General features: G+C 56.4%; 2 protein-coding genes and 1 pseudogene across 7 annotated transcripts; all 3 read left to right on the forward strand.

Annotated features, from left to right (window-relative positions):
• Positions 1-1,850: 1,850 nt before the first annotated feature.
• On the forward strand, positions 1,851-16,455 carry LOC134736148 (uncharacterized). Its single transcript, XM_063635701.1, has 3 exons — positions 1,851-2,243; positions 15,674-15,750; positions 16,089-16,455. Exons 1-3 carry the CDS (start codon positions 1,851-1,853, stop codon positions 16,453-16,455), a joined length of 837 nt encoding a protein of 278 aa, XP_063491771.1.
• Positions 2,057-20,378, forward strand: DPP7 (dipeptidyl peptidase 7). 6 transcript variants are annotated; one of them, XM_063636683.1, is made up of 13 exons: positions 2,057-2,193; positions 16,615-16,728; positions 16,809-16,948; positions 17,042-17,205; positions 17,568-17,703; positions 17,777-17,858; positions 17,945-18,111; positions 18,259-18,319; positions 18,832-18,950; positions 19,033-19,189; positions 19,308-19,372; positions 19,884-19,954; positions 20,051-20,378. In XM_063636683.1, the coding sequence occupies exons 5-13, from the start codon at positions 17,578-17,580 to the stop codon at positions 20,184-20,186; spliced, it is 984 nt and encodes a 327-aa protein (XP_063492753.1). In that variant the 5' UTR covers positions 2,057-2,193; positions 16,615-16,728; positions 16,809-16,948; positions 17,042-17,205; positions 17,568-17,577; the 3' UTR covers positions 20,187-20,378. The 6 variants fall into 6 exon arrangements, with proteins under 6 accessions (XP_063492753.1, XP_063492754.1, XP_055126247.1 ...); XM_063636684.1 differs by lacking the exon at positions 2,057-2,193 and adding an exon at positions 16,367-16,543 and having other exon boundaries at positions 16,813-16,948; XM_055270272.2 differs by lacking the exon at positions 2,057-2,193 and adding an exon at positions 16,393-16,543.
• Positions 7,535-7,631, forward strand: LOC129480007 (uncharacterized; annotated as a pseudogene).
• Positions 20,379-21,577: the final 1,199 nt, after the last annotated feature.

Raw genomic sequence — 21,577 nt, forward strand, 5'->3', positions numbered from 1 at the left:
TGAGTAGCTTGGATTTTGTGTGTGTGTGTCGGGGCGGGGCGCGGAGGGGGGCAAGGTCTCACTCTGTTGCCAAGATTGGAGTGTAGTGGTGCAATCCTAGCTCACTGCAGTCTCCACCTCCCATGCTCAAAGGATCCACCTTCTAAGCCTATCAAGTAGCTGAGACTAGAGGTGTGCATCAACACACCTATTTTTTTTTTTTTTTTTTTTTTTTTGAGATGGAGTCTCGCTCTATCGCCCAGGCTGGAGTGCAGTGGCACGATCTTGGCTCACTGGAACCTCTGCCTTCCAGGTTCAAGTGATTCTCCTGACTCAGCCTCCCAAGTAGCTGGGGTGCCCGCCACCACACCCAGCTAGATTTGTTTTTTTTTTGTATTTTTAGTAGAGACGGGGTTTCACTATATTGGCCAGGCTGGTCTCAAAGTCCTGACCTCGCGGTCTGCCCGCCTCGGCCTCCCAAAGTGCTGAGATTACTGGCATGAGCCACCGCGCCTGGTCTTTTAATTCTTTTTTTTTTTTTGTAGCGATGGGGTTTCACCGTGTTGCTCAGGCTAATTTCAAACTCTTGGGCTCAAGCAATCCTCCGGGGTCGGCCTCAGTCTCCTCCCAAAGCACTGGGATCGCAGGGGTGAGCCACTGTTCCCGGCCTCACCTCTTTGCAGTTACAACTTTCTCTAAGCACTGTATTAGCTGCATCCTATATGTTTTCATGTGCATATTTCCATTTTTATTCAGCTCAAAATACGTACTAATTTTTTGTGATTTCGTATTTACTTTTATTTTTTATCTTATGAGAGGGAGACTCGCCCTGTTGCCCAGGCTGGAGTGCAACGAGGTGATCTCGGCTCACTGCAACCTCTGCCTCCCGGGTTCAAGCGATTCTCCTGCCTCAGCCTCCCGAGTAGCTGGGACTACAGGCAACCACCACCACACCCAGCTAATTTTTGTATTTCTAGTAGAGACGGAGATTCACTGTATTGGCCAGGCTGGTCTCGAACCCTTGACCTCAAGTGATCCCCCGCCCCGCCTCGACCTCCCAAAGGGCCGGGATTATAGACATGAGACGTTGTTGCCGGGGGAGCCCTCCAAACACCCAGAAATGCCACAGCCAGGACAGTGGGACGCAGCAGAATCGCCCAAGGGGCAGGGGGGTAGCCTGGCCAGAAGAGAATAAGGGAGGGGCCGCGCGTGAGGTTCCGCAGGGGAGAACCCAGGCCTCGGGCGGCCACGGACGCCGCTTTGCCATTTTGGGCGTTTTTGGGGAGGACAACGCGTGCAGGAAGCGCAGTCATCTCAAGCTGACTTCCAAGGCTAACGGGTTCGAGGCCTGCAGCCGGGTCTGAAAGCCCCGACCCGCCTATGGCGCGGGGACTGTGGGTCGAGCCGGCCGCTTGGCCCCCTCGCTCGGCCCCGGTCCAGGCGCAGCGCTCGCACCCCGGGGACGGTGAGATGCGGCACGGCCATATTAGCTCGGGGTAGCGGCCACCCCAGCCTCGCCCCAGCCGGCCGGGTCCGCGACCTCGGGAAGGTCCGGTCCTTCCCTCGGCCCCCGCGACGCCGCGTCCGGGTGTGGCCCTGGGCTTCTTGCCGGTGACCACGCGGCCAGGGTAGCCCCCAGCACAGGACGGCTACCAAGGGCGGCCCAGCCCCATCCCCGCGCCGCGGGTCCCGGAACCGAAAAGCTGGAAGCGGGGGCTCCCTGACAACATGGCGGCGGCGCCCGGGCGCCTCCCTAGGTCCCGGGTGTCTGCGTCTCCCCGCGAGAACGTGGGCAAAGCCGGAGCCGTCCGACAGCAGGAGGGGAAATGAACCCAGATCGAGACCCGCGGGGCGAACAGTGCTGGAGGCCCATGCATCGACCACGCCCCAAGGAGAACCAAGGCCCGCCCTGTTGCCATGGCGACAGCGCACGGGGGTGGTCGCAGGCGCCGCAGGCCGTGAGCTCTCAGCGCAGGCGCAGTAGGCTACGCCGGAGGGGGGGGGTGTTGAGTCGCATTGCGTGCGCGTGCGCGCTGCGCACACGCGGACGGCTCTGTGCGTCGCAATGGCTGCCCGCGAGTATCGGAGAGGCGGAGCCCTCAGTCTTTTTCAGGACGCGGTCTCCTGATGCCGCTGGTGGTTCGTCCAGGCCCCCTTCCACGCATCCGCCGCCGCTGCCTCATCAGGACTTCATTTCGGTGACGCAGAGCTTTGGTGAGAGCTACGGCAACAGCAAGAACTGCCGGCGGCTCTTGTGCTGCAGGGTGAGGGCCGCGCCGGGCTGACCGAGGCCCGGGATCACTGCGCCCGCCGCCCTCCCAGCCTGCGGCTCGGAGCGGGGCCTGGGCGGGCAGACTCGACTCCCCCGACGCCGCCCTCTCCACCCCTTCCCCGCAAAAAGGGGCAAATCTGCTTTCCGGGCCGGGGCAGCCGTGGTCGGCACGCCTGCAAAGGTCTTAGCGGCCCGAATTCTGCGGGGCGGTGGTGGTGGGAGGAGGGATTGGAGCCCCAACAGGTTGTCTGGGCTTCGTTTGCTTTTTGGCAAGGTCCTGGCCCAGGCCCCGGTCCCTCTTGGAGCGGAAACCTCTGAACCTGTTGCTCCTAAGAAAGCAAGCGGCCCCTGACGCGTTACTGTGGCCTGGTGTGACCCTCGTAGCCAGCCCATGTTCTGTGAGGCATGAAGCGCCACGCAGACACCACGATAAAGTGAGATGAACCAAGACCTCTTCTTGATTCTAAGCAGGGAACGCGCAGCTCACCCTGTCATGTGCAGCGATCATAAGCTGAGAATTACCCTCTGCCTTCCCACAGCGTCTAATCTTTTATTTTTATGTTTTTGTGGCAACGTATCGCTCAGTCGCCCAGGCTGGAGCGCAGTGGCGATCACGGCCCACTGCGGCCTCGACCTCCTGGGCTCCAGCGTGCGTCTAATCTAGAACCAAATCCTCCTTCCTTAGATCATCCCCCAAATCACCCAACTACTGGTGAAATCCTGTAATAGTTTCCTCCGAACACCCTGTTGCTGACACCTCAACGTCTCAGCCTGGTGTGTTTGCACACACAGCGTAAAGACCCAACTTGTTTAACTACAGGCGTGTTTGCAGTGGTCTTTGGCTGAAGGGCGTTATAGACTTTCAGTCGGAGAGTCACTGAAATTCAGTTGAGACTCAACTCAAGAGCATGCCTTTCTGAGTCCCTTTTGTGTCTGTGTCTGGGGGCGCGACCTATCCTTGGCTGGGAAGAAACAGGCATATTCTTTGTTTCATTCTCCTTGAACGCCAGCCGTGGCCAGTTGCCGTTTTAGTGCTGACTGTGCAGAGATGAATAAAACAGATTTCTAGGAGAGGCTGGTGAGAAGCCAGCCACAGACAGGCAGAGGCAGGTGGCACATGTGTACGTCCTGTGTGGAAAAGAGCAGGGCCCTGGGGAAGAACCGTGGCTGGTTCTGAGGGCTCAGGGGAGGCCGTGGCACTGAAGGCAAGACCTGAGGGCTGAGAAGCTGCTGGCACCGGGCAAGGTGGGGAGAGGCTGACTTGAGCCTGAGCAAAACTGCCTGAGGCAAGGAGGACCTTGGCGTATTTGGAACGGTGAAATTCCCAGGGCTGGGAGACGGAGTGGGGGTTGGCTCAGTCCATCCGCGGTCCTGCAGGTCCTGTAGGTAAGGAAGGAGACCACCACTTCTCCTGCTGCCCTCCTCTCCCCTCCTTGCCTAGTTTATAAGACAGGAGGAAAGGGAGAAAGCAAAAAGTTGGAAAGAAACAGAAGATAAATAGCCGGACGACCTTGCCGCCACCACACGGCTGTGGTGGTTAATAATAATAATACCAGCTCCTGACCTTAACTACTTGTGTTATCTGCAAATTCCAGACGTTGTATGCGGAAGCATTGTCAAACTTTCTGTTCTGTTAGCTGATGCATAGCCCCTAGCCATATTTCCCGTGCTTGCTCGATCTACCAGGACCCTTTCATGTGGACCCCTTAGAGTTGTAAGCCCTTAAAAGGGCCAGGAATTTCTTTTTCAGGGAGCTCGGTACTTAAAGATGCAAGTCTGCCGAAGCTCCCGCGGAATAAAGCCACTTCCCACTTCCTTTTTTTGTTTGAGACGGAGTCTCGCCACTTCCTTCTTTAACCCGGTGTCAGGGGTTTTGTCTGTGGCTCCTCCTGCTACAGAGGCAGCATGGAGTGTTCAGTTGATGTGTGCGGGAAGATTTTGGCATGGACTGGATGTCTGAGATGTTTACTATGAAACTGCTCTGGCTGCTGGGTGGAGACACAGTGGAGGGCAGGAGGCCGACAGAGCTGCCTGGACGTGGGAAAAGCTGAGTGGTGGGAGGAGGGCTCCGCAGGAGTGGGCCTTGAGAGAAGTAGGGCGGGTCCCCAGGTGGAGGGGCCAGCAAAGGCTGCACAGGCCCTGGCTTGGGGACACTGAGGGGCTCCGTTTTGGATCTGCCCACTGTGAGATGCCTGGGAGGCACCATGGAGACTTTGGTGGGCAGGTGGTGCCGGGATCAGAGTCTGCCAGGGGAGACAGGTTTTAGGAGTCCCTAGGTACAGATGGTTTTTGTTGTCTGCAAAGGTTGGAAGAAGGGGCCAGGCCTAGTCCTGGGCACCACCAGGCTGAGAAGATTGGGGTCAAGGAGGAGGGCAAGGGCAGTAAGAGAACCAGGAAAACATCTCATCATTGAAGTTATGGTTCAGGAGGGAGAATGGCCAAATTCCAGATGCTGTTGAGAAGTAGATTTAAATAGATTGAAAGTAACAGGATGGACTGGGCACAGCGGCTCATGCCTGTAATCTCAGAACTTGGGGAAGCTGAGGTGGGAGGATCAAGTGAGACAGGAAGTTCAAAAGCAACCTGGTCAAAATAGTGAGATCCCGTCTCTACAAAAAATAAAATAAATTAGGACCTGTAGTCCTAGCTACTCAGGCAGCTGAGGCAGGAGGATTGTGGGAGCCGAGGAGTTTGAGGCAGTCATGAACTATGATTGCACCACTGAACTCCAGGCTGGGCAACAGAACAAGACCCCATTTCAAAAAAAAAAAAAATTGTTACATGATATGAGGACATTACATAGTAATAAAAGGGTCAATTCACGAACAAATTATAGCAATTGTAAAGATGTATGTACCAAGAACAGCTCCCCAAAATATATGAAGCAAACACTGGCAGAATTGAAGACGGAAATAAGTTCTACAGTAATAGTTGTAGATGTCACTCAACCTATTTCAATAATGGAAAACTTATCTAGGTGGCAGATCAACAAGGAAAGAGGGTCTGGACAGTGCTAAAATCTTAACTAGACAGGACAGACACAGAACACTCACCCGACAGCAGAACACACAGTTTTTTAAGCACATGGAACATCCTCCAGGACAGACCATGTGTTAGGCCACATATTAAAATATATTAAAAGAAGTTTTAATATATTTTCTTTTTTATTTTATTTTATTTTTTTTTTTTGCTTGCTTTGTTGCCCTGGCTAGAGTGCAGTGGCGCGATCTCGGCTCACCGCAACCCCCACCTCCTGGGTTGAAGTGATTTTCCTGCCTCAGCCTCCTGAGTAGCTGGGATTATAGGCGCCCGCCACCACACCTGGCTAATTTTTGTATTTTTAGTAGAGACGGGGTTTCACCATCTAGGCCAGGCTGGTCTCAAACTCCTGACCTCAGGTGATCCATCTGCCTTAGCCTCCCAAAGTCCTGGGATTACAAGCGTGAGCCACTGCACCTGGCCTTAAGATATTTTCTTTCTTTTTTTTTTTTTTTTTTTTTTTTTTTTGAGACAGAGTCTTACTTTGTCACCCAGGCTGGAGTGCAGTGGTGCTATCTCGGCTCATTGCAACCTCCACCTGCTGGGTTGAAGCGATTCTCATGCCTCAGCCTCCAGAGTAGCTGGGACTATAGGCATGTGCCACCATGCCCAGCTAATGTTTGTAGTTTTAATAGAGATGGCGTTTCACCATGTTGACCAGGCTGGTCTCGAACTCCCAATCTCAGGTGATCTATCTGTCTTGAACTCCCAAAGTACTGGAATTACAGGCGTGAGCCACTGTGCCTGGCCTATATTTTCATTTTCAAAGTTTTTTTTTTTTTAAGAAGAGTTTCACTCTTGTTGTCCAGGCTAGAGTGCAATGGCATGATCTTGACTCACTGCAACCTCCGCCTCCCAGGTGCAAGCGATTCTCCTGCCTCAGCCTCCCAAGTACCTGGGATTACAGGCATGTTCCATCATGCCTGGCTAATTTTTTTATTTTTCAATTTTTTTTGAGACGGAGTCTAGTTCTGTCACCCAGGCTGGAGTGCAGTGGCACAATCTTGGCTCACTGCAACCTGCGCCTCCTGGGTTCAAGCTATTCTCCTTTCTCAACCTCCCAAGTAGCTAGAATTATAGGCGCCCGCCACCACGCCTGGCTAATTTTTGTATTTTTAGTAGAGTCGGGGTTTCACTCTGTTGGCCAGGCTGGTCTGAAACTCCTGACCTTGTGTTCCGCCTGCCTTGGCCTCCCAAAGTGCTGGGATTACAAGCGTGAGCCACCGCACCTGGCCTAATTTTTGTATTTTTAGTAGAGACGGGGTTTCGCCATGTTGGTTAGGCTGGTCCTGACTTCAGGTGATCTGCCCACTTCGGCCTCCCAAAGTGCTGGGATTGCAGGCATGAGCCACCATGCCCAGCCTCAAAGGTTGAAATAATACAATATGTATATACACACACGTGGGTGCACGTGTGTGTGTGTGTCTGCCTCCTAGGCCGGAGTGCAGTTACATGATCCATAGCTCACTAGAGCCTTGAACTCCTGGACTCAAGTGATCCTCCCATCTCAGCCTCCCAAATAGCTAGGACTACAGGTGCACACCACCACACCTGGCTAATTTTAATTTGTAGAGATGGGATCTCACTATGTTGCCCAGGTGGGTCCTGGACTCCTGTCCTCAAATGAGCCTCCCATCTGGGGCTCCCAAAGCCCTGGGATTGTAGGTGTGAGTTAGTGTGTCTATCCATCAAAGAACGTTTTTCAGCCACAATGGAATGACATTAGAAATGAGTAACAGGAGGCCAGGTGTGGTGACTCACGCCTGTAAACCCCAGCACTTTGGGAGGCTGAGGTGGGCGGATCACCTGAGGTCGTGAGTTCAAGACCAGCCTGGCCAACACAGTGAAACCTCATTTCTACTAAAAATACAAAAATTAGCCAGGCATGGTGATGCGTGCCTGTAATCCCAGCTACTCGGGAGGCTGAGGCAGGAGAATCGCTTGAATCCGGGAGGCAGAGGTTACAGTGAGCTGAGATCGCCTCCCTGCACTCCAGCCTGGGCAACAAGAGCGAAACTCCGTCTCAAAAAAAAAAAAGAAAGAAAGAAATGAGTATCAGGAAAAGCTGGAAAATTTGCAAATCTGTGGCAATTAAACAACATACTCTTAACCAATGGGTCAAAGAGAACTACAAGGGGAGGTAGAAAATGCTTAGAGATGAATGAAAACGAGAGCAGAAACTACCAGAATGTATGGGATGGAGCAAGGTTGTGCTCAGATGGAAATTAACGGCTGTAAACACTGATTCTTTTGTAGTTCTGAGTGTGATGATTTGGTTTCACACTCAGGTGAGATGTGCTTTCCTCAAACCTTACGAAGTCAGCGCATTACCCATCTGACACCAAAAAACACAGTGGGGTCCCCCAGTTCCACTTGCCGTTTCTCTTGTCCTGACAGAAACGTAGGGTTCCCTGACGGCTCTGTGACCCAGCCAGCTGCTTGGTTTTTTTGGGGTTTTTTTGGGGTTTTTTTTTTTTTTGAGACTGTGTCTCGCTCCGTTGCCCAGGCTGGAGTGCAGTGGCGCGATCTCGGCTCACTGCAGCCTCCACCTCCTAGGTTCAAGCAATTCTCCTGCCTCAGACTCCCCTAGCTGGGACTACGGGTGCCCGCCACCACGCCTGGCTAATTTTTGTATTTTTAGTAGAGTCGGGGTTTCACTCTGTTGGCCAGGCTGGTTTTGAACTCCTGACTGCGTGATCCACGTGCCTCGGCCTCCCAAAGTGTTGGGATTACAGGCGTGAGCCACTGGCTGGCCCCAGCTGCGTGTTTTTTCCACATGCTTTTAATCCCAGCTACTTGGGAGACTGAGGCAGGAGAATCACTTGAATCCAGGAAGCTGAGGTTGCAGTGAGCTGAGACTGAGCTGCTGCACTCCAGCCTGGGCGACAGAGCTAGATTCTGTCTCAAAAAAAAAAAAAAAAAAAGAACAAGAAGCCTGCTTCACCACTGCTATTAAATATTTTACTGAAAGTCCTGCCCAGGGGCAATTACATGAGAAAAAGAAATAAGAGGCATTCAAATGGAAAAGAAGGAAGTAGAACTCTCTCTATTCACAGGTAACATGATCCTACATGTAGAAAATACCAAAGAATACACAAGAAAGCTACTAGAGTTAGTAAACAAATTCAGTAAAGTTGCAGGGCGTAGTATCAACAAGAAAATCAGTTGCATTTCTGTGCATCTGCAACGAACAGTCCAAAAAGGAAATGAAGAAAACGAGTCTATTTGCAACAACATCTAAAAAGTAAAATCCCAAGGAATAAATGTAACCAAGGAGGTGAAATACTTGTACACTGAAAACTACAAAACATTGCTGAAAGAAATTAAAGAAAACCTAAATAAGTGCAAAGGAGCCCTCGTTGGTGAGTAGGAAGACAACGTTGTTAAGATGTTAATACTTCCCTAAGCAATCCAAAGCAATGTTGAAAAAGAACAAAGTGGGCCGGACGGACGCGGTGGCTCACCCCTGTCATCCCAGCACTTTGGGAGGCAGACACGAGTGGATCACGAGGTCAGGAGTTCGAGACTATAGGATCCTGCCCTACTCTGCCTGTGTGTTTTTCTCTTCATGTGCGGAGATGAGAGATTGTAGAAATAAAGACACAAGACAAAGAGATGGAAGAAAAGACAGCTGGGCCCAGTGGACCACTACCACCAAGTCATGGAGACTGGTAGTGGCCCCGAATGCCTGGCTGCGCTGTTATTTATTGGATGCAAGGCAAGGGGGCAGGGGAAGGAGTGTGAGTCGTCTCCAGTGATAGGTAAGGTCACGTGAGTCACGTGTCCACCGGACAGGGGGCCCTTCCATATTTGGTAGCCGAGGCGGAGAGAGAGAGAGAGGACAGCTTATATCATTATTTCTTATATGCATTTCTTGGAGAGATCAAAGACTTTAATACTTTCACCAATTCTGCTACTGCTATCTAGAAGGCAGAGCCCGGTGTACAGGGCAGAACATGAAAGTGGACCAGGAGTGTGACCGCTGAAGCACAGCATCACAGGGAGACGTTTAGGCCTCCGGATGGCTGCGGGCGGGCTTGACTGATGTCAGGGCTTCCACAAGAGGTGGTGGAGCGAGTCTTCTCTAACTCCCCGGGGGAAAGGCAGACTCCCTTTCCCGGTTGGCTAAGTAACGGGCGTCTCCCCAGGCACTGGCGTTACCGCTAGGCCAAGGAGCCCTCTAGTGGCCCTGTCTGGGCATGACGGAAGGCTCACACTTGTCTTCTGGTCACTTCTCACCGTGTCCCTTCAGCTCCTATCTCTGTATGGCCTGGTTTTTCCCGGGTTATAATTGTAGAACAGAGATTATTATAATATTGGAATAAAGAGTAATGCTACAAACTAATGATTAATAATATTCATATATCATATCTATATTCTATTTCCAGTATAACTATCCTTATTCTGTATATTTTCTTTATTATACTGGAACAGCTCGTGCCCTTGGTCTCTTGCCTCGGCACCTGGGTGGCTTGCCGCCCACAGAGACCAGCCCAGCCAACATGGTGAAACCCTGACTCTACTAAAAATACAAAAATTAGCTGGGTGTGGTGACAGGCGCCTGTAATCCCAGCTACCTGGGAGGCTGAGGCAGGAGAATCGCTTGAACCTGCGAGGCAGAGGTTGCAGTGAACCGAGATGGCGCTACTGCACTCCAGCCTGGGTGACAGAGCGAGACTCCGTCTCAACAAAAACCCAAAAAACAACAAAAAAAGTTAAAACTATAAAACTCTTAGAAAAAAACGGGGGGTAAAAACCTCAACTTCTAATTTGGCAACAGATTCTTAGATATGACACCAAAAGCACAAGCAACAAGAGACAGACAAACTGGATGTCATCAAAATAATTTCTGCACATCGGCCGGGCGCGGTGGCTCATGCCTGTAATCCCAGCACTTTGGGAGGCTGAGGCGGGTGGATCAGGAGTTGAGCACCAGCCTGGCCAAGGTGAGGAAACCCCCCGTCTCTACTAAATATCCAAAAATTAGTCGGGCATGGTGGCGGGCGCTGTAATCCCAACTAAACTCTGGAGGCTGAGGCAGAGAACTGCTTGAACCCAGGAGGGGGAGGTTGCCGTGAGCCGAGATCACACCAGCGCACTCCAGCGTGGCCAACAGAGTGAGACTCTTGTCTCAAAAAATAATAACTTTTGCACTTCAAAGACAATATCAACTGAATAAAAAAGCAACCCACAGAAAGGAAGAAGATTTGAAAATCACATATATGACAAGGGATTGAGATCTAGATCGTTCATTTATTTTTTATTTAGTTATTTTTTTTGAGACAGAGTCTCGCTCTGTTGCCCAGGCTGGAGTGCAGTGGCATGATCTCGGCTCACTGCAAGCTCCGCCTCCTGGGTTCACGCCATTCTCCTGCCTCAGCCTCCCAAGTAGCTGGGGCTACAGGTGCCCGCAACCATGCCCAGCTAATTTTTTTTTTTTTTTTTGAGATGGAGTCTCCATCTGTCTCTCAGGCTGGAGTGCAATGGCACGGTCTCAGGTCACTGCAACCTCTGCCTCTTGGGTTCAAGTAATTCTCCTGCCTCAATCTCCCGAGTAGCTGAGATTACAGGCGCCTGCCACCACGCCCAGCTAATTTGTGTATTTTTAGTAGAGACGAGGTTTTACCGTGTTGGCCAGGATGGTCTCGTTCTCTTGACCTTGTGATCTGCCTGCTTTGGCCTCCCAAAGTGCTGGGATTACAGGCATGGGCCCCCGTGCCCAGCCGAGATCCAGATAATTTTTTTTTTTTTTTTTTTTTTTGAGATGGAGTCTTGCTCTGTCACCCAGGCTGGAGGGCAGTGGTGCGATCTCGGCTCACTGCAAGCTCCGCCTCCTGGGTTCACGCCATTCTCCTGCTTCAGCCTCCCTAGTACCTGGGACCATAGGCAGCTGTCACCACGCCCGGCTAATTTTTTTTTTTTTTTTGTATTTTTAGTAGAGACGGGATTTCACTGTGTTAGCCAGGATGGTCTTGATCTCCTGACCTCGTGATCCGCTCACATTGGCCTCCCAAAGTGCTGGGATTACAGGCGTGAGCCGCCGTGCCTGACCGATCCAGATGATTTTTAAAAATCATAAAACTCAACAAAAAACCCAGTTCAAAAATGGGCGAAGGATTTGATAGGCATTTTTCCAAAGAAGACATACAAATGGCCAGTCAACACAGGGAAAATGTTTGACATCACTAATCGTTGGGGAGATGCAAATCAAAATCACAGCCTGGGCGCGGTGGCTCACGCCTGTAATCCCAGCACTTTGGGAGGCCGAGGCAGCCGGATCATGAGGTCAGGAGATCAAGACCATCCTGTGTAGGGACCAGCCTCGCAGGGTCGATGGGTGTCTCCCCATGTGCGGAGACCAGAGAGTGTAGAAATAAAGACACAAGACAAAGAGGTAAAAGACAGCTGGGCCTGGGGGACCACTACCACCAAATCACGGAGACTGGTAGTGGCCCCAAATGCCAGGCTGCGCTGATATTTCTTGGATACAAGACAAAGGGGCAGGATAAGGAGAGTGAGCCATCTCCAATCATAGGTAAGGCCACGTGGGTCACATGTCCACTGGACAGGGGGGCCCTTCCCTGCCTGGTAGTCGAAGCAGAGAGAGAGAGGAGACAGAGAGACAGCTTACGCCATTATTTCTGCTTATTAGAGACTTTTAATACTTTCACTAATTTGCTACTGCCATCTAAAAGGCAGAGCCAGGTGTACAGGATGGAACATGAAGGCAGACTAGGAGCGTGACCACTGAAGCACAGCATCACAGGGAGACGGTTAGGCCTCCAGATAACTGTGGGTGAACCTGACTAATGTCAAGCGCTCCGTAAGAGGTGGAGGAGCAGAGTCTTCTCTAAACTCCCCCGGGGAAAAGGAGACTCCCTTTCCCTGTCTGCTAAGTAGCAGGTGTTTTCCCTTGACACTGACGCTACCGCTAGACCACGGTCCGCCTGGCAACAGGTGTCTTCCCAGACGCTGGCGTTACCGCTAGACCAAGGAGCCCTCTGGTGGCCCTGTCCAGGCATAACAGAAGGCTCGCACTCCTGTCTTCTGATCACACCTCACTATGTACCCTCAGCTCCTATCTCTGTATGGCCTGGTTTTTCTAGGTTATGATTATAGAGTGAGGATTATTATAATATTGGAATAAAGAGTAAGTACTACTAGCTAATGATTAATGATATTCTTATATAATCATATCTAAGATCTATATCTGTTATGACTATTCTTGTTTTATATTTTATTATACTGGAACAGCTCGTGTCCTCAGTCTCTTGCCTCAGCACCTGGGTGGCTTGCCCCCCACAATCCTGGCTAACACGGTGAAACCCCGTCTCTACTAAAAATACAAAAATTAGCCAGGCATGTGGATGTGTGCCTGTAACCCCAGCTACTCAGGAGGCTGAGGCAGGAGAATTGCTTGAACTCAGGAGGTGGAGCTTGCAGTGAGCTGAGATTGCACCATTGCACTCCAGCCTGGGCGACAGAGTGAGACTGTCTCAAAAAAAAAAAAAAAAAAGGCAGATATTTCACACCCATGTTCATCGCATCGGTACTCACAATGGCTAAAACAGGCCAGGTGCGGTGGCTCACGCCTGTAATCCCAGCATTTTGGGAGGCTGAGGCGGGCAGATCATCTGAGGTCAGGAGTTCAAGACCAGCCTGGCCAACATGCCGAAAACCCGTCTCTACTAAAAATGCAAAATTTAGCCAGGTGTAGTGGTGGGTGCCTGTAATCTCAGCTACTCCGGAGGCTGAGACAGGAGAATTGCCTGAGCCCAGCAGGTGGAGGTTGCAGTGAGCTGAGATCGTGCCACTGCACTCCAGCCTGGACAACAGAGTGAGACTCTGTCTCGAAAAAAAAAAAAGGACAAAATACTGTAGGATTCCACTGATATGACGTAGCTGGAGTCAGCAGAGCCACAGAGACAGATGGTAGAATGGTGAGTGCCAGGGCTGCGTCCATTGTTTGATGGCTACAGTTCTACTGGGGTGATGAGATAGTCGAAAACAGTGATGGCGCACAATGTTGTGAATGCGCGAACGTACCTAATACCGCCAAATTTAACACGCGAAACTGGTTAAGTGGTCAGTTTTATATTATGTATAATCCAGCACACAGACCAGCACGGCCCCAAGTGCAGATGCAGTAGGTCATGGCCACACGCACCGGAGCCACCTGCCGGCAGCACAGACGTGATGTGTGGCCGGGCATGGCCCCCAGTCTGTGAGCCGTAGAGGGTGGGACTGGGTGTCCCAGCAGGAATCGGGGTGTGGAGGAGCTGCCTAGATGGTCTGGAGAGGGCAGATGGACCTCGAGGGGAGGGTTTAGGCTCAGCAGCCTCTCACCCTTGCTGGCCAGGCTCCCAGGATTCCCTGCCCAGGGACCTCTCACCCCCTCAGCTGGTGGCTCTGCAGCCACCCTGCCCATCTGTCCCGCTCTGGGGGTGGGCAGAGAGCTCAGGGGTGTCTGCACAGGCGTGGGCAGCCTAGGCTCACTTGCCCCTTGGGTGACCTACTGTGCCCTGCACAGGCTGACGAGGGCCCTGGCGATGCAGACCTGGGGTCCTCCTGCAGAAGCTGGGCCCCTTAACATGTCAGGTTGCTGTGCCAGTGAAGGGGTGGCCAGCCCCTCCACGCCTCTGCGTATTTCCCGTCAGGTGGGATGAGAGACTGAGAAAAGAAATAAGACACAGAGACAAAGTATAGAGAAAGCACAGTGGGCCCAGGAGACGGCGCTCAGCATACGGAGGACCCACACTGGCACTGGTCTCTGAGTTCCCTCAGTATTTATGATTATTATTTTCACTATCGCAGCAAGAGGAATGCCGCAGGAGAGCAGAGTGATGATAGTGGGGAGAAGGTCAGCAAAAAAACGTGAGCAAAGGAATCTGTGTCACAAATTTAAGGGAAGGTACTGTGCCTGGATGTGCATGTATGCCAGATTTATGCTTCTCTCCACCCAAATATCTCAGTGTAGCAAAGTAACAGAGCAGCATTGCCGCCAGCATATCTCGACTCCAGCCACAGGGCGGTTTTCTCCTGTCTCAGAATAGAACGAATGTACAATCGGGTTTTACACCGAGACATTCCGTTCCCAGGGGCATGTAGGAGACAGATGCCTTCCTCTTATCTCAACCGCGAGAGGCCTTCCTCTTTGACTAATCCCCCTCAGCACAGACCCTTTATGGGTGTCAGGCTGGGGGATGGTAAGATCTTTCCTTTCCCATGAGGCCATATCTCAGGCTGTCTCAGTGGGGGGAAACCTGGACAGTACCCAGGCTTTCTCAGGCAGAGGTCCCTGCAGCTTTCCACAGTGCACTGTGTCCCTGGGTAATCGAGAATGGAGAATGGCGATGACTTTTACCAAGCATACTGCCTGCAAACACATTTTTAACAAAGCACATCCTGCACAGCCCTAAATCCCCTAAACCTTGAGTCAATACAGTACATGTTTCTGTGGGCACAGGGATGGGGCTAAGGTTACAGATTAACAGCACAGACCTAGATCCCTTAAACCTTGATTCCATAGAGCACATGTTTCTGTGAGCACAGGGATGTGGGCAGGGGGCTGTGGCCACCCTCACCCCTGGCAGAGCCATGCTGGCTAGCCCCATGCCCACCCTTCCCGGCTTGGGAGGCCCTGGCTGCTGCCCAGAAGGGGCATCAATGCCTGGGCCGTGAACAAGAGAGAAAGTGGCTTCCTTGGAAACCCTGCTCCCGGAGCCCTCCCTGAGACTCTGGCCCCTCTGTGGGCCCAGCCAAGCCTGGGGCGTCTCCAGGCTCTGGTGTGCTTGGGGAGCTGGCTGGCCCACTCTCAGCCTAGCTGGCATTTCCAGAGCTGCGGTCCTGGGTGAGGGTTGCTGTTGGAGCTCTGGCCACCTAAGGCGCCCGAGAGAGCCAGAGGAGCAGAGGTGTGGGGTGGGGGACGCCATGGAGCACCTCCACACCCAAGGAGGGCTGCTGCTTGTCCTCACCCCCGTCCTGCGGGGGCCCCGGCAGGCAGCCCCAGGGACTGTGTAAGGATGGGACAGGGCCCGGATGTGAGGGCCGTGGTGGGGATGGTGTGAGGGCCATGGTGGGGATGGTGTGTGGCCCTGGATGACGTGTTGCAGTGTGACGTGATGGTCACTGCCACCATGCTGAGGGCCCCAGCCACCAGTCACCCACCATGGGGGGTGCCTCTGTGTGAGGCACGGGAAGGCCATGGCGTGAGGGGCTGTGGAAGTGGCCGGTTTTCTCCGCTCAGCCCCACAGGATGGGCAAGGCAGGGTCATGCTGGCTGAGGGCAGTCTTGGGAGAGGGACAGGGTAACTGTCTGTAGCTGAGCCCCTGCTGCCCCTGCACCTGTTCCGGGCCTGACTAGCGGCCCATGTACATCCCCAGCAGGACTCCACGTGGCTGGTCTGGCACCCACCACTACGGCCCCCTCACCCACGCCCTGGACTGGACTCTGGGGAAAGGTGACTTCTTCCATCCTCTGGGTGCTCCCCAGGGAGGAGGCCCCAGCTCCCAGCAGAGGCCTCTGTTCCCCCCCTTGTCCCTGCAGGGCTGTGTGGGCACACTGGGTGCTAGCTGGAAGGGCAGGTGGCGATTCCCAGCTTTTGGGAGCTACGCTGCCACATCCCGGCCCTGCCCAGACGCACCAGGGGCACCCCACACTCCTGCCCGCTGCGAAGCCCCGCCCCCCCCAGCCCCTGTTATCGCTTGAACAAACCCTGTGTCGCTTTCTTCGGGGGGCCATCACTCTGGGACCCTCGCCACCCCCATCTCCCCAAGACCCTCTCCCTCCCGCCCTTAGGGGCAGCAGAACGGTCCCCGCTTTCCTGGCCCTGACTTTGAGTGGGACACCTGCCAGGAGCAAGTGCTGGGGAGGCTTGGCGGGCGCAGCAGAGACTCGCCCTAGCGCAGCTCCGGAGGGGCCCGCGGTAGGACAACGAGCCAGTGGCAGGGGAGGCCGTGGAGATGGCCCAGGGGTCCTCCGCTTCCCCGCGCCGTGCCCGGGAAGGACCCCTGGGCAGCGGCCACGGGGCGCGGGGCGTTGGGGGGCACAGCCCCGGCGCGGCGCTGAAGCGGCGACGGTCTCCATGGGGTCCGCGGGCGCCAGGAACACGTGGGGCCTGGAGGGAGGAGCGCGCCCTGGCGGCCCCGTGACCCCGCCCACGTGACGGGCGCCCGCGGAAGGCGCCATGGGTTCCGCTCCCTGGGCCCCGCTCCTGCTGCTGGCGCTCGGGCTGCGCGGCCTCCAGGCAGGGGGTGAGTGTGGCGGCGCCCCCAGCCCATTCCCCGGCCCCATCCCCACCTCTGAGGTCCGCGTCCCCCCACAGCCCGCAGGGCCCCGGACCCCGGCTTCCAGGAGCGCTTCTTCCAGCAGCGTCTGGACCACTTCAACTTCGAGCGCTTCGGCAACAAAACCTTCCCCCAGCGCTTCCTGGTGTCAGGTGAGACCCCGACCCCGGCCCGGCCGCCCCTGCCGTCCCGCCGCACCCCAGCACCCTCGCCTCATCCGCCCTCCCCACAGACAGGTTCTGGACCCAGGGCAAGGGGCCCATCTTCTTCTACACTGGGAACGAGGGCGACGTGTGGGCCTTTGCCAACAACTCGGGCTTCGTCGCGGAGCTGGCGGCCGAGCAGGGGGCTCTACTGATCTTCGCGGAGCACGTGGGTGCCAGGCAGGGTCGCGGGCGGGGGTCGCGGAGCGCGTGGGTGCCGGACGGGGTCGCGGGGCCGGGCTCAATGGCACGTTCCGCCCAGCGCTACTATGGGAAGTCGCTGCCGTTCGGTGCGCAGTCCACGCAGCGCGGGCACACGGAGCTGCTGACGGTGGAGCAGGCCCTGGCCGACTTCGCAGAGCTGCTCCGCGCGCTACGGCGCGACCTCGGGGCCCAGGATGCCCCCGCCATCGCCTTCGGTGGAAGGTGGGCGCCTTCCCCGGCCTCCGCACCCTCCCTCCCCTGCCCCGACCCAGCGCCCCCAGCCCTTCTCCCCACTCCCCTGACTACCACCGCTGCCTTTTCTTAAGGCCTCGGGCAGTGGTTCCAGGCTTAGTGTTGCCTCCCCTGGGAAGCCCTCCCAGCCTGTCCTCCCAGCCACCTGCTCAGCTTGGATGTGCGGCCACACTAGCGGCCTTTCCCAGTGAGGGCTGCACCCGCACCAGGCCCAGGGTCGGAATTTGTGGGTCTCAGAAGTGTTGTCCTCGTGGCACCTGTGGGCCCCTGAGGAGGAAAAGAGAAAACGGGGTATTGGGGACAGTAGCCCTAACCCTGTGTCCCTCACCCAGTTATGGGGGGATGCTCAGCGCCTACCTGAGGATGAAGTACCCACACCTGGTGGCGGGGGCGCTGGCAGCCAGCGCGCCAGTTCTAGCTGTGGCAGGTCTCGGCGACTCCAACCAGTTCTTTCGGGACGTCACGGCGGTGAGTGAGGCTTGGGGTCCTCCAGGCCCCCTAAGGGACAGCGGCTGCAGTGAGCACGGTCTCTTTCCCCCAGGACTTTGAGGGCCAGAGTCCCAAATGCACCCAGGGTGTGCGGGAAGCGTTCCGACAGATCAAGGACTTGTTCCTACAGGGAGGTGAGATCCCCCCACCGCCCCCCACTGCCTCACCTGCCCCAGCGCCAGCTGTGCCCAAGCCTCGAGTCTCTGCCCCTTCCATGCAGCCTACGACACGGTCCGCTGGGAGTTTGGCACCTGCCAGCCGCTGTCAGACGAGAAGGACCTGACCCAGCTCTTCATGTTCGCCCGGAACGCCTTCACCGTGCTGGCCATGATGGACTACCCGTACCCCACTGACTTCCTGGGTCCCCTCCCCGCCAACCCCGTCAAGGTGAGGCGCCTCCTCCCGGGGTGCAGGGAGAGGCCTGCTGGAGTGTCCCGAGGCTGGTGGTCAGCGGCCTGACCCTCATCCTGGGAGCCGGGGAGGCGGAGCTGGTGGAGGGGACCCCGCTGAGTCACTGCTGCCCCTGCACTCCAGGTGGGCTGTGACCGGCTGCTGAGTGAGGCCCAGAGGATCACGGGGCTGCGAGCGCTGGCAGGTGCCCTTCCCCCGGCCCCAGATGGGCAAGTGTGGAGACCCCAGGCTTGGCTTGGATCCTGGGGCCGGGTGGGGCGAGGATCCACAGCCCGGCCGGGGGCTCTGCCTCCTGCCCCAGGGCTGTGGTGGGGTGGACAGCACGACCTTCCCAGAGGCCCTGGGGGAGGCAGTGACCATCCCTGGGGACCCTCTCAGCACTGGCTGTAGCCAGGCCCAGCTTGATGGGTGCTGCTCAGGGGGCCTCTGGGGTCCCCAGGCATGGAGGGCAACAGAGGGCGGCAGGCCCCACCCTGCCCCATGGAGAGCGGGAGGGCCCTCAACAGTCAGGCCCAGGCTGGCAGCACAGACCCCGCCAACCTCCAAGCAGGTAGCCTGGAGAACCTTCCTCACTGGGACCTGCAGATCCCAGAGCCCCAGGCCCCTGCAGGACCATTCCAAGGGGGACGGGTTGGTGGCTGGAGCCCGCGGTGTGTGTGTGTGTGGCTGCTGGGCCCCAGCGCCTCTCCTCCCCAGGGCTGGTCTACAACGCCTCGGGCTCCCAGCACTGCTACGACATCTACCGGCTCTACCACAGCTGTGCTGACCCCACTGGCTGCGGCACGGGCCCCAACGCCAGGGCCTGGGACTACCAGGTGTGGGGCTGTGGGTGGCCTGGAACCACTTGGGGGCAAGGGTGGGCGTGGGCTGGCCTGACTCAGGCTGGGGCACCTGCAGGCCTGCACCGAGATCAACCTGACCTTCGCCAGCAACAACGTGACTGATATGTTCCCCAACCTGCCCTTCACTGAGGAGCTCCGCCAGCAATACTGCCTGGACACCTGGGGCGTGTGGCCCCGGCCCGACTGGCTGCTGACCAGCTTCTGGGGGGGCGGTAAGGCCGGGGTAGGGTGGGGCAGCATCCTGCTTTCTGCCTCGAGCTCTGCTCCCCCTGCCCATGGCTCACAGCCCCCGTGAGGGGCCCACGTCACCACTTTCTCTGCCCCTTGCAGATCTCAGAGCCGCCAGCAACATCATCTTCTCCAATGGGAACCTGGACCCCTGGGCAGGGGGCGGGGTGAGTCCTGGCCTGGGCCCTATGACCCCATTAGGTTGTTCGGTTTTTTCTGAGACAGGGTCTTGCTCTGGCGCCCATGCTGGAATACAGTGGCGAGATCAGGGTTCACTGCAGCCTTGACCTCTGAGGCTCAAGCCTCCCAGTAACTGGGACACAGGCGTTCACCACCATGCCCAGCTAATTTAAAAAGCTATTTTTTTGTAGAGACACAGTCTCACCGTATTGCCCAGGCTGCTCTCGAACTCTTGGGCTCAAGCGATCCTCCCTGCTTGGCCTCCCAGAGTGCTGGGATCACAGGCCCCTCGCCTGCCCCTACCCTGCTCCTGTCTTACCCGGTTTTGCCCCCGTCTCGTCACTTCCCACCTCCGTCTCTGGCTGGTTCTCTCTGGTTGCTTGACGGGCACTGCCTCTCGGCTCTGCCCCGTCACATCTCCTCTCCAGTGGGCCCACGGCGGAGGCTGGGCAGTTGCCTCATTCCTCACCTGATGGGAGTTCTTTCCGCTGACCACAGATTCGGAGGAACCTGAGTGCCTCAGTCATCGCCGTCACCATCCAGGGGGGAGCGCACCACCTCGACCTCAGGTGTGGAGGGAGGTGGCCTGGTGGTGGTCGTGGGTCGGGCGGGACAGGCTCACTGAGGGCTGGGGCTGACGGGCCCCCTCTGTGCCCGCTCCCCAGAGCCTCCCACCCAGAAGATCCTGTTTCCGTGGTTGAGGCACGGAAGCTGGAGGCCACCATCATCGGCGAGTGGGTAAAGGCAGCCAGGCGTGAGCAGCAGCCAGCTCTGCGTGGGGGGCCCAGACTCAGCCTCTGAGCACAGGACTGGAGGGGTCTCAAGGCTCCTCATGGAGTGAGGAGCAGGCTGGCCCCAGCCCTGCCTGTGTCTGCACCTTCCAGGTCCCCGAAGCTCAGCCCACTGTGGCCGGCCCAGCGTGAAGCTGCGGCTTCACTCAAGCAGCAGCTGGCGGCAGAGGGAAGGGGCTGAATAAATGCCTGGAGGCCTGGCCATGTATGTCCCGTTCTTCCTGTCTGTGGGGCCCACACGCAGGCTGGGGGAGTGGGACCCGCGGAGACACGGCTGGGGACGCAGCGCACCCTGCACAGGCCGGGGTGTGCCATGTGCTCCACAAGGTAGAGGCTCCACAATGCTCAGTTCTGCTCTGTAGGGCAGTGTGGGGCAGTGCCCTGCAAGGAAGCCCTGCTCTGCTGAGATGCAGCAGACAGAGGCTGCAGCCACACTTCCAAGGTGACTCCTTCCCTGACATCCTCTGTACACAGCGACCCCCTCTGGGGAGGCCACTGGACGGTGCTTTTGGCCCCCAAGGGCACGCGGTTGCTGTCCCTTCACCCTCTGGGGCCACGCCCCCAGCATATTGGTCTCGGAGGTCTGGGTGAGATGGAAAAGGTACACCTTTTCCAGCTGTTCAGGCCCCACCCGCTGCCCTAGTCCCACCCATTCAGCCCGCCATGGGGCACCTGGTCCAGGAGGGCAGCACTGGGCCCACCGTGACAAGGGGCAGGCACCAGGACCACATCACAGCCGCTGTTCTCACCTTTCCAGGCACAGAGGAAGGCGTGCAGGATCAGGGCCCAGGGTGCCCACTGTCCCCAGGGGTACACAGGTGGCTGCTGTGGGATGTTGGGGGTTGTGGGGACAGGCAGAGACGAGGCCCACACTCGGGCCCGGACCTCTGCGAGGGGCAGAGCTGGCAATCCTGGGCTGCGTGCGTTAGCCCTGCCCTGTGCTGCCACCAGCTCTGGCTTCCCAGGGAAGGGAAGTCTTCCCCAAGTGAAGGTGATGGACTTTTCACAGCGGGGAGCGGAGAGGCGTGGCCCTAAGAGGTCACCTGGTTCAGGGTCGGAGGGACCCGGCCAAGGCCCAGGGTCAGCCCTGGGATAGGGACAGCAGTAGAGTGATGATGAGGACGACTCTGCCACCACAGCCCAGGGCTCGGGGCCACAGCCATGCCAGGCTGCTGGAAGCTGCCTGACCTGAGGGCCCACGTGTCCCTTAGCTGTGCGCCTCAGTGCCAGCCCTGCAGGGAAGCAGGCCCTGTGTGAAACAGAGGAGCAAGGATGCCTCCCGCCAAGCATCTGCCCCATGGGGCCAGGGACATGGAGCTTCCCCATGGCCTCTCCCTGCCCACCAGCAGCGGACAGCTAGAGTCCAGTCTCAGCAAACTGAATTCTGAGACGTGACCTGAA

The sequence above is a fragment of the Symphalangus syndactylus genome, chromosome 3 (assembly GCF_028878055.3).
Source record: "Symphalangus syndactylus isolate Jambi chromosome 3, NHGRI_mSymSyn1-v2.1_pri, whole genome shotgun sequence".
Taxonomy (NCBI): Eukaryota; Metazoa; Chordata; class Mammalia; order Primates; family Hylobatidae; genus Symphalangus; species Symphalangus syndactylus.

Bases quoted from the DNA above. Each gene is read 5' to 3' on its own strand.
- LOC134736148 (XM_063635701.1), top strand. From the start codon at position 1,851: ATGCATCGACCACGCCCCAAGGAGAACCAAGGCCCGCCCTGTTGCCAT. The intron at 2,244-15,673 runs GTGAGGGCCGCG...GTACATCCCCAG, and splicing joins GGCGGCTCTTGTGCTGCAGG to CAGGACTCCACGTGGCTGGT. The intron at 15,751-16,088 runs GTGACTTCTTCC...TCCCGCCCTTAG, and splicing joins GGACTGGACTCTGGGGAAAG to GGGCAGCAGAACGGTCCCCG.
- DPP7 (XM_063636680.1), top strand. From the start codon at position 16,477: ATGGGTTCCGCTCCCTGGGCCCCGCTCCTGCTGCTGGCGCTCGGGCTG. The intron at 16,544-16,614 runs GTGAGTGTGGCG...GTCCCCCCACAG, and splicing joins GCGCGGCCTCCAGGCAGGGG to CCCGCAGGGCCCCGGACCCC. The intron at 16,949-17,041 runs GTGGGTGCCAGG...CGTTCCGCCCAG, and splicing joins TACTGATCTTCGCGGAGCAC to CGCTACTATGGGAAGTCGCT.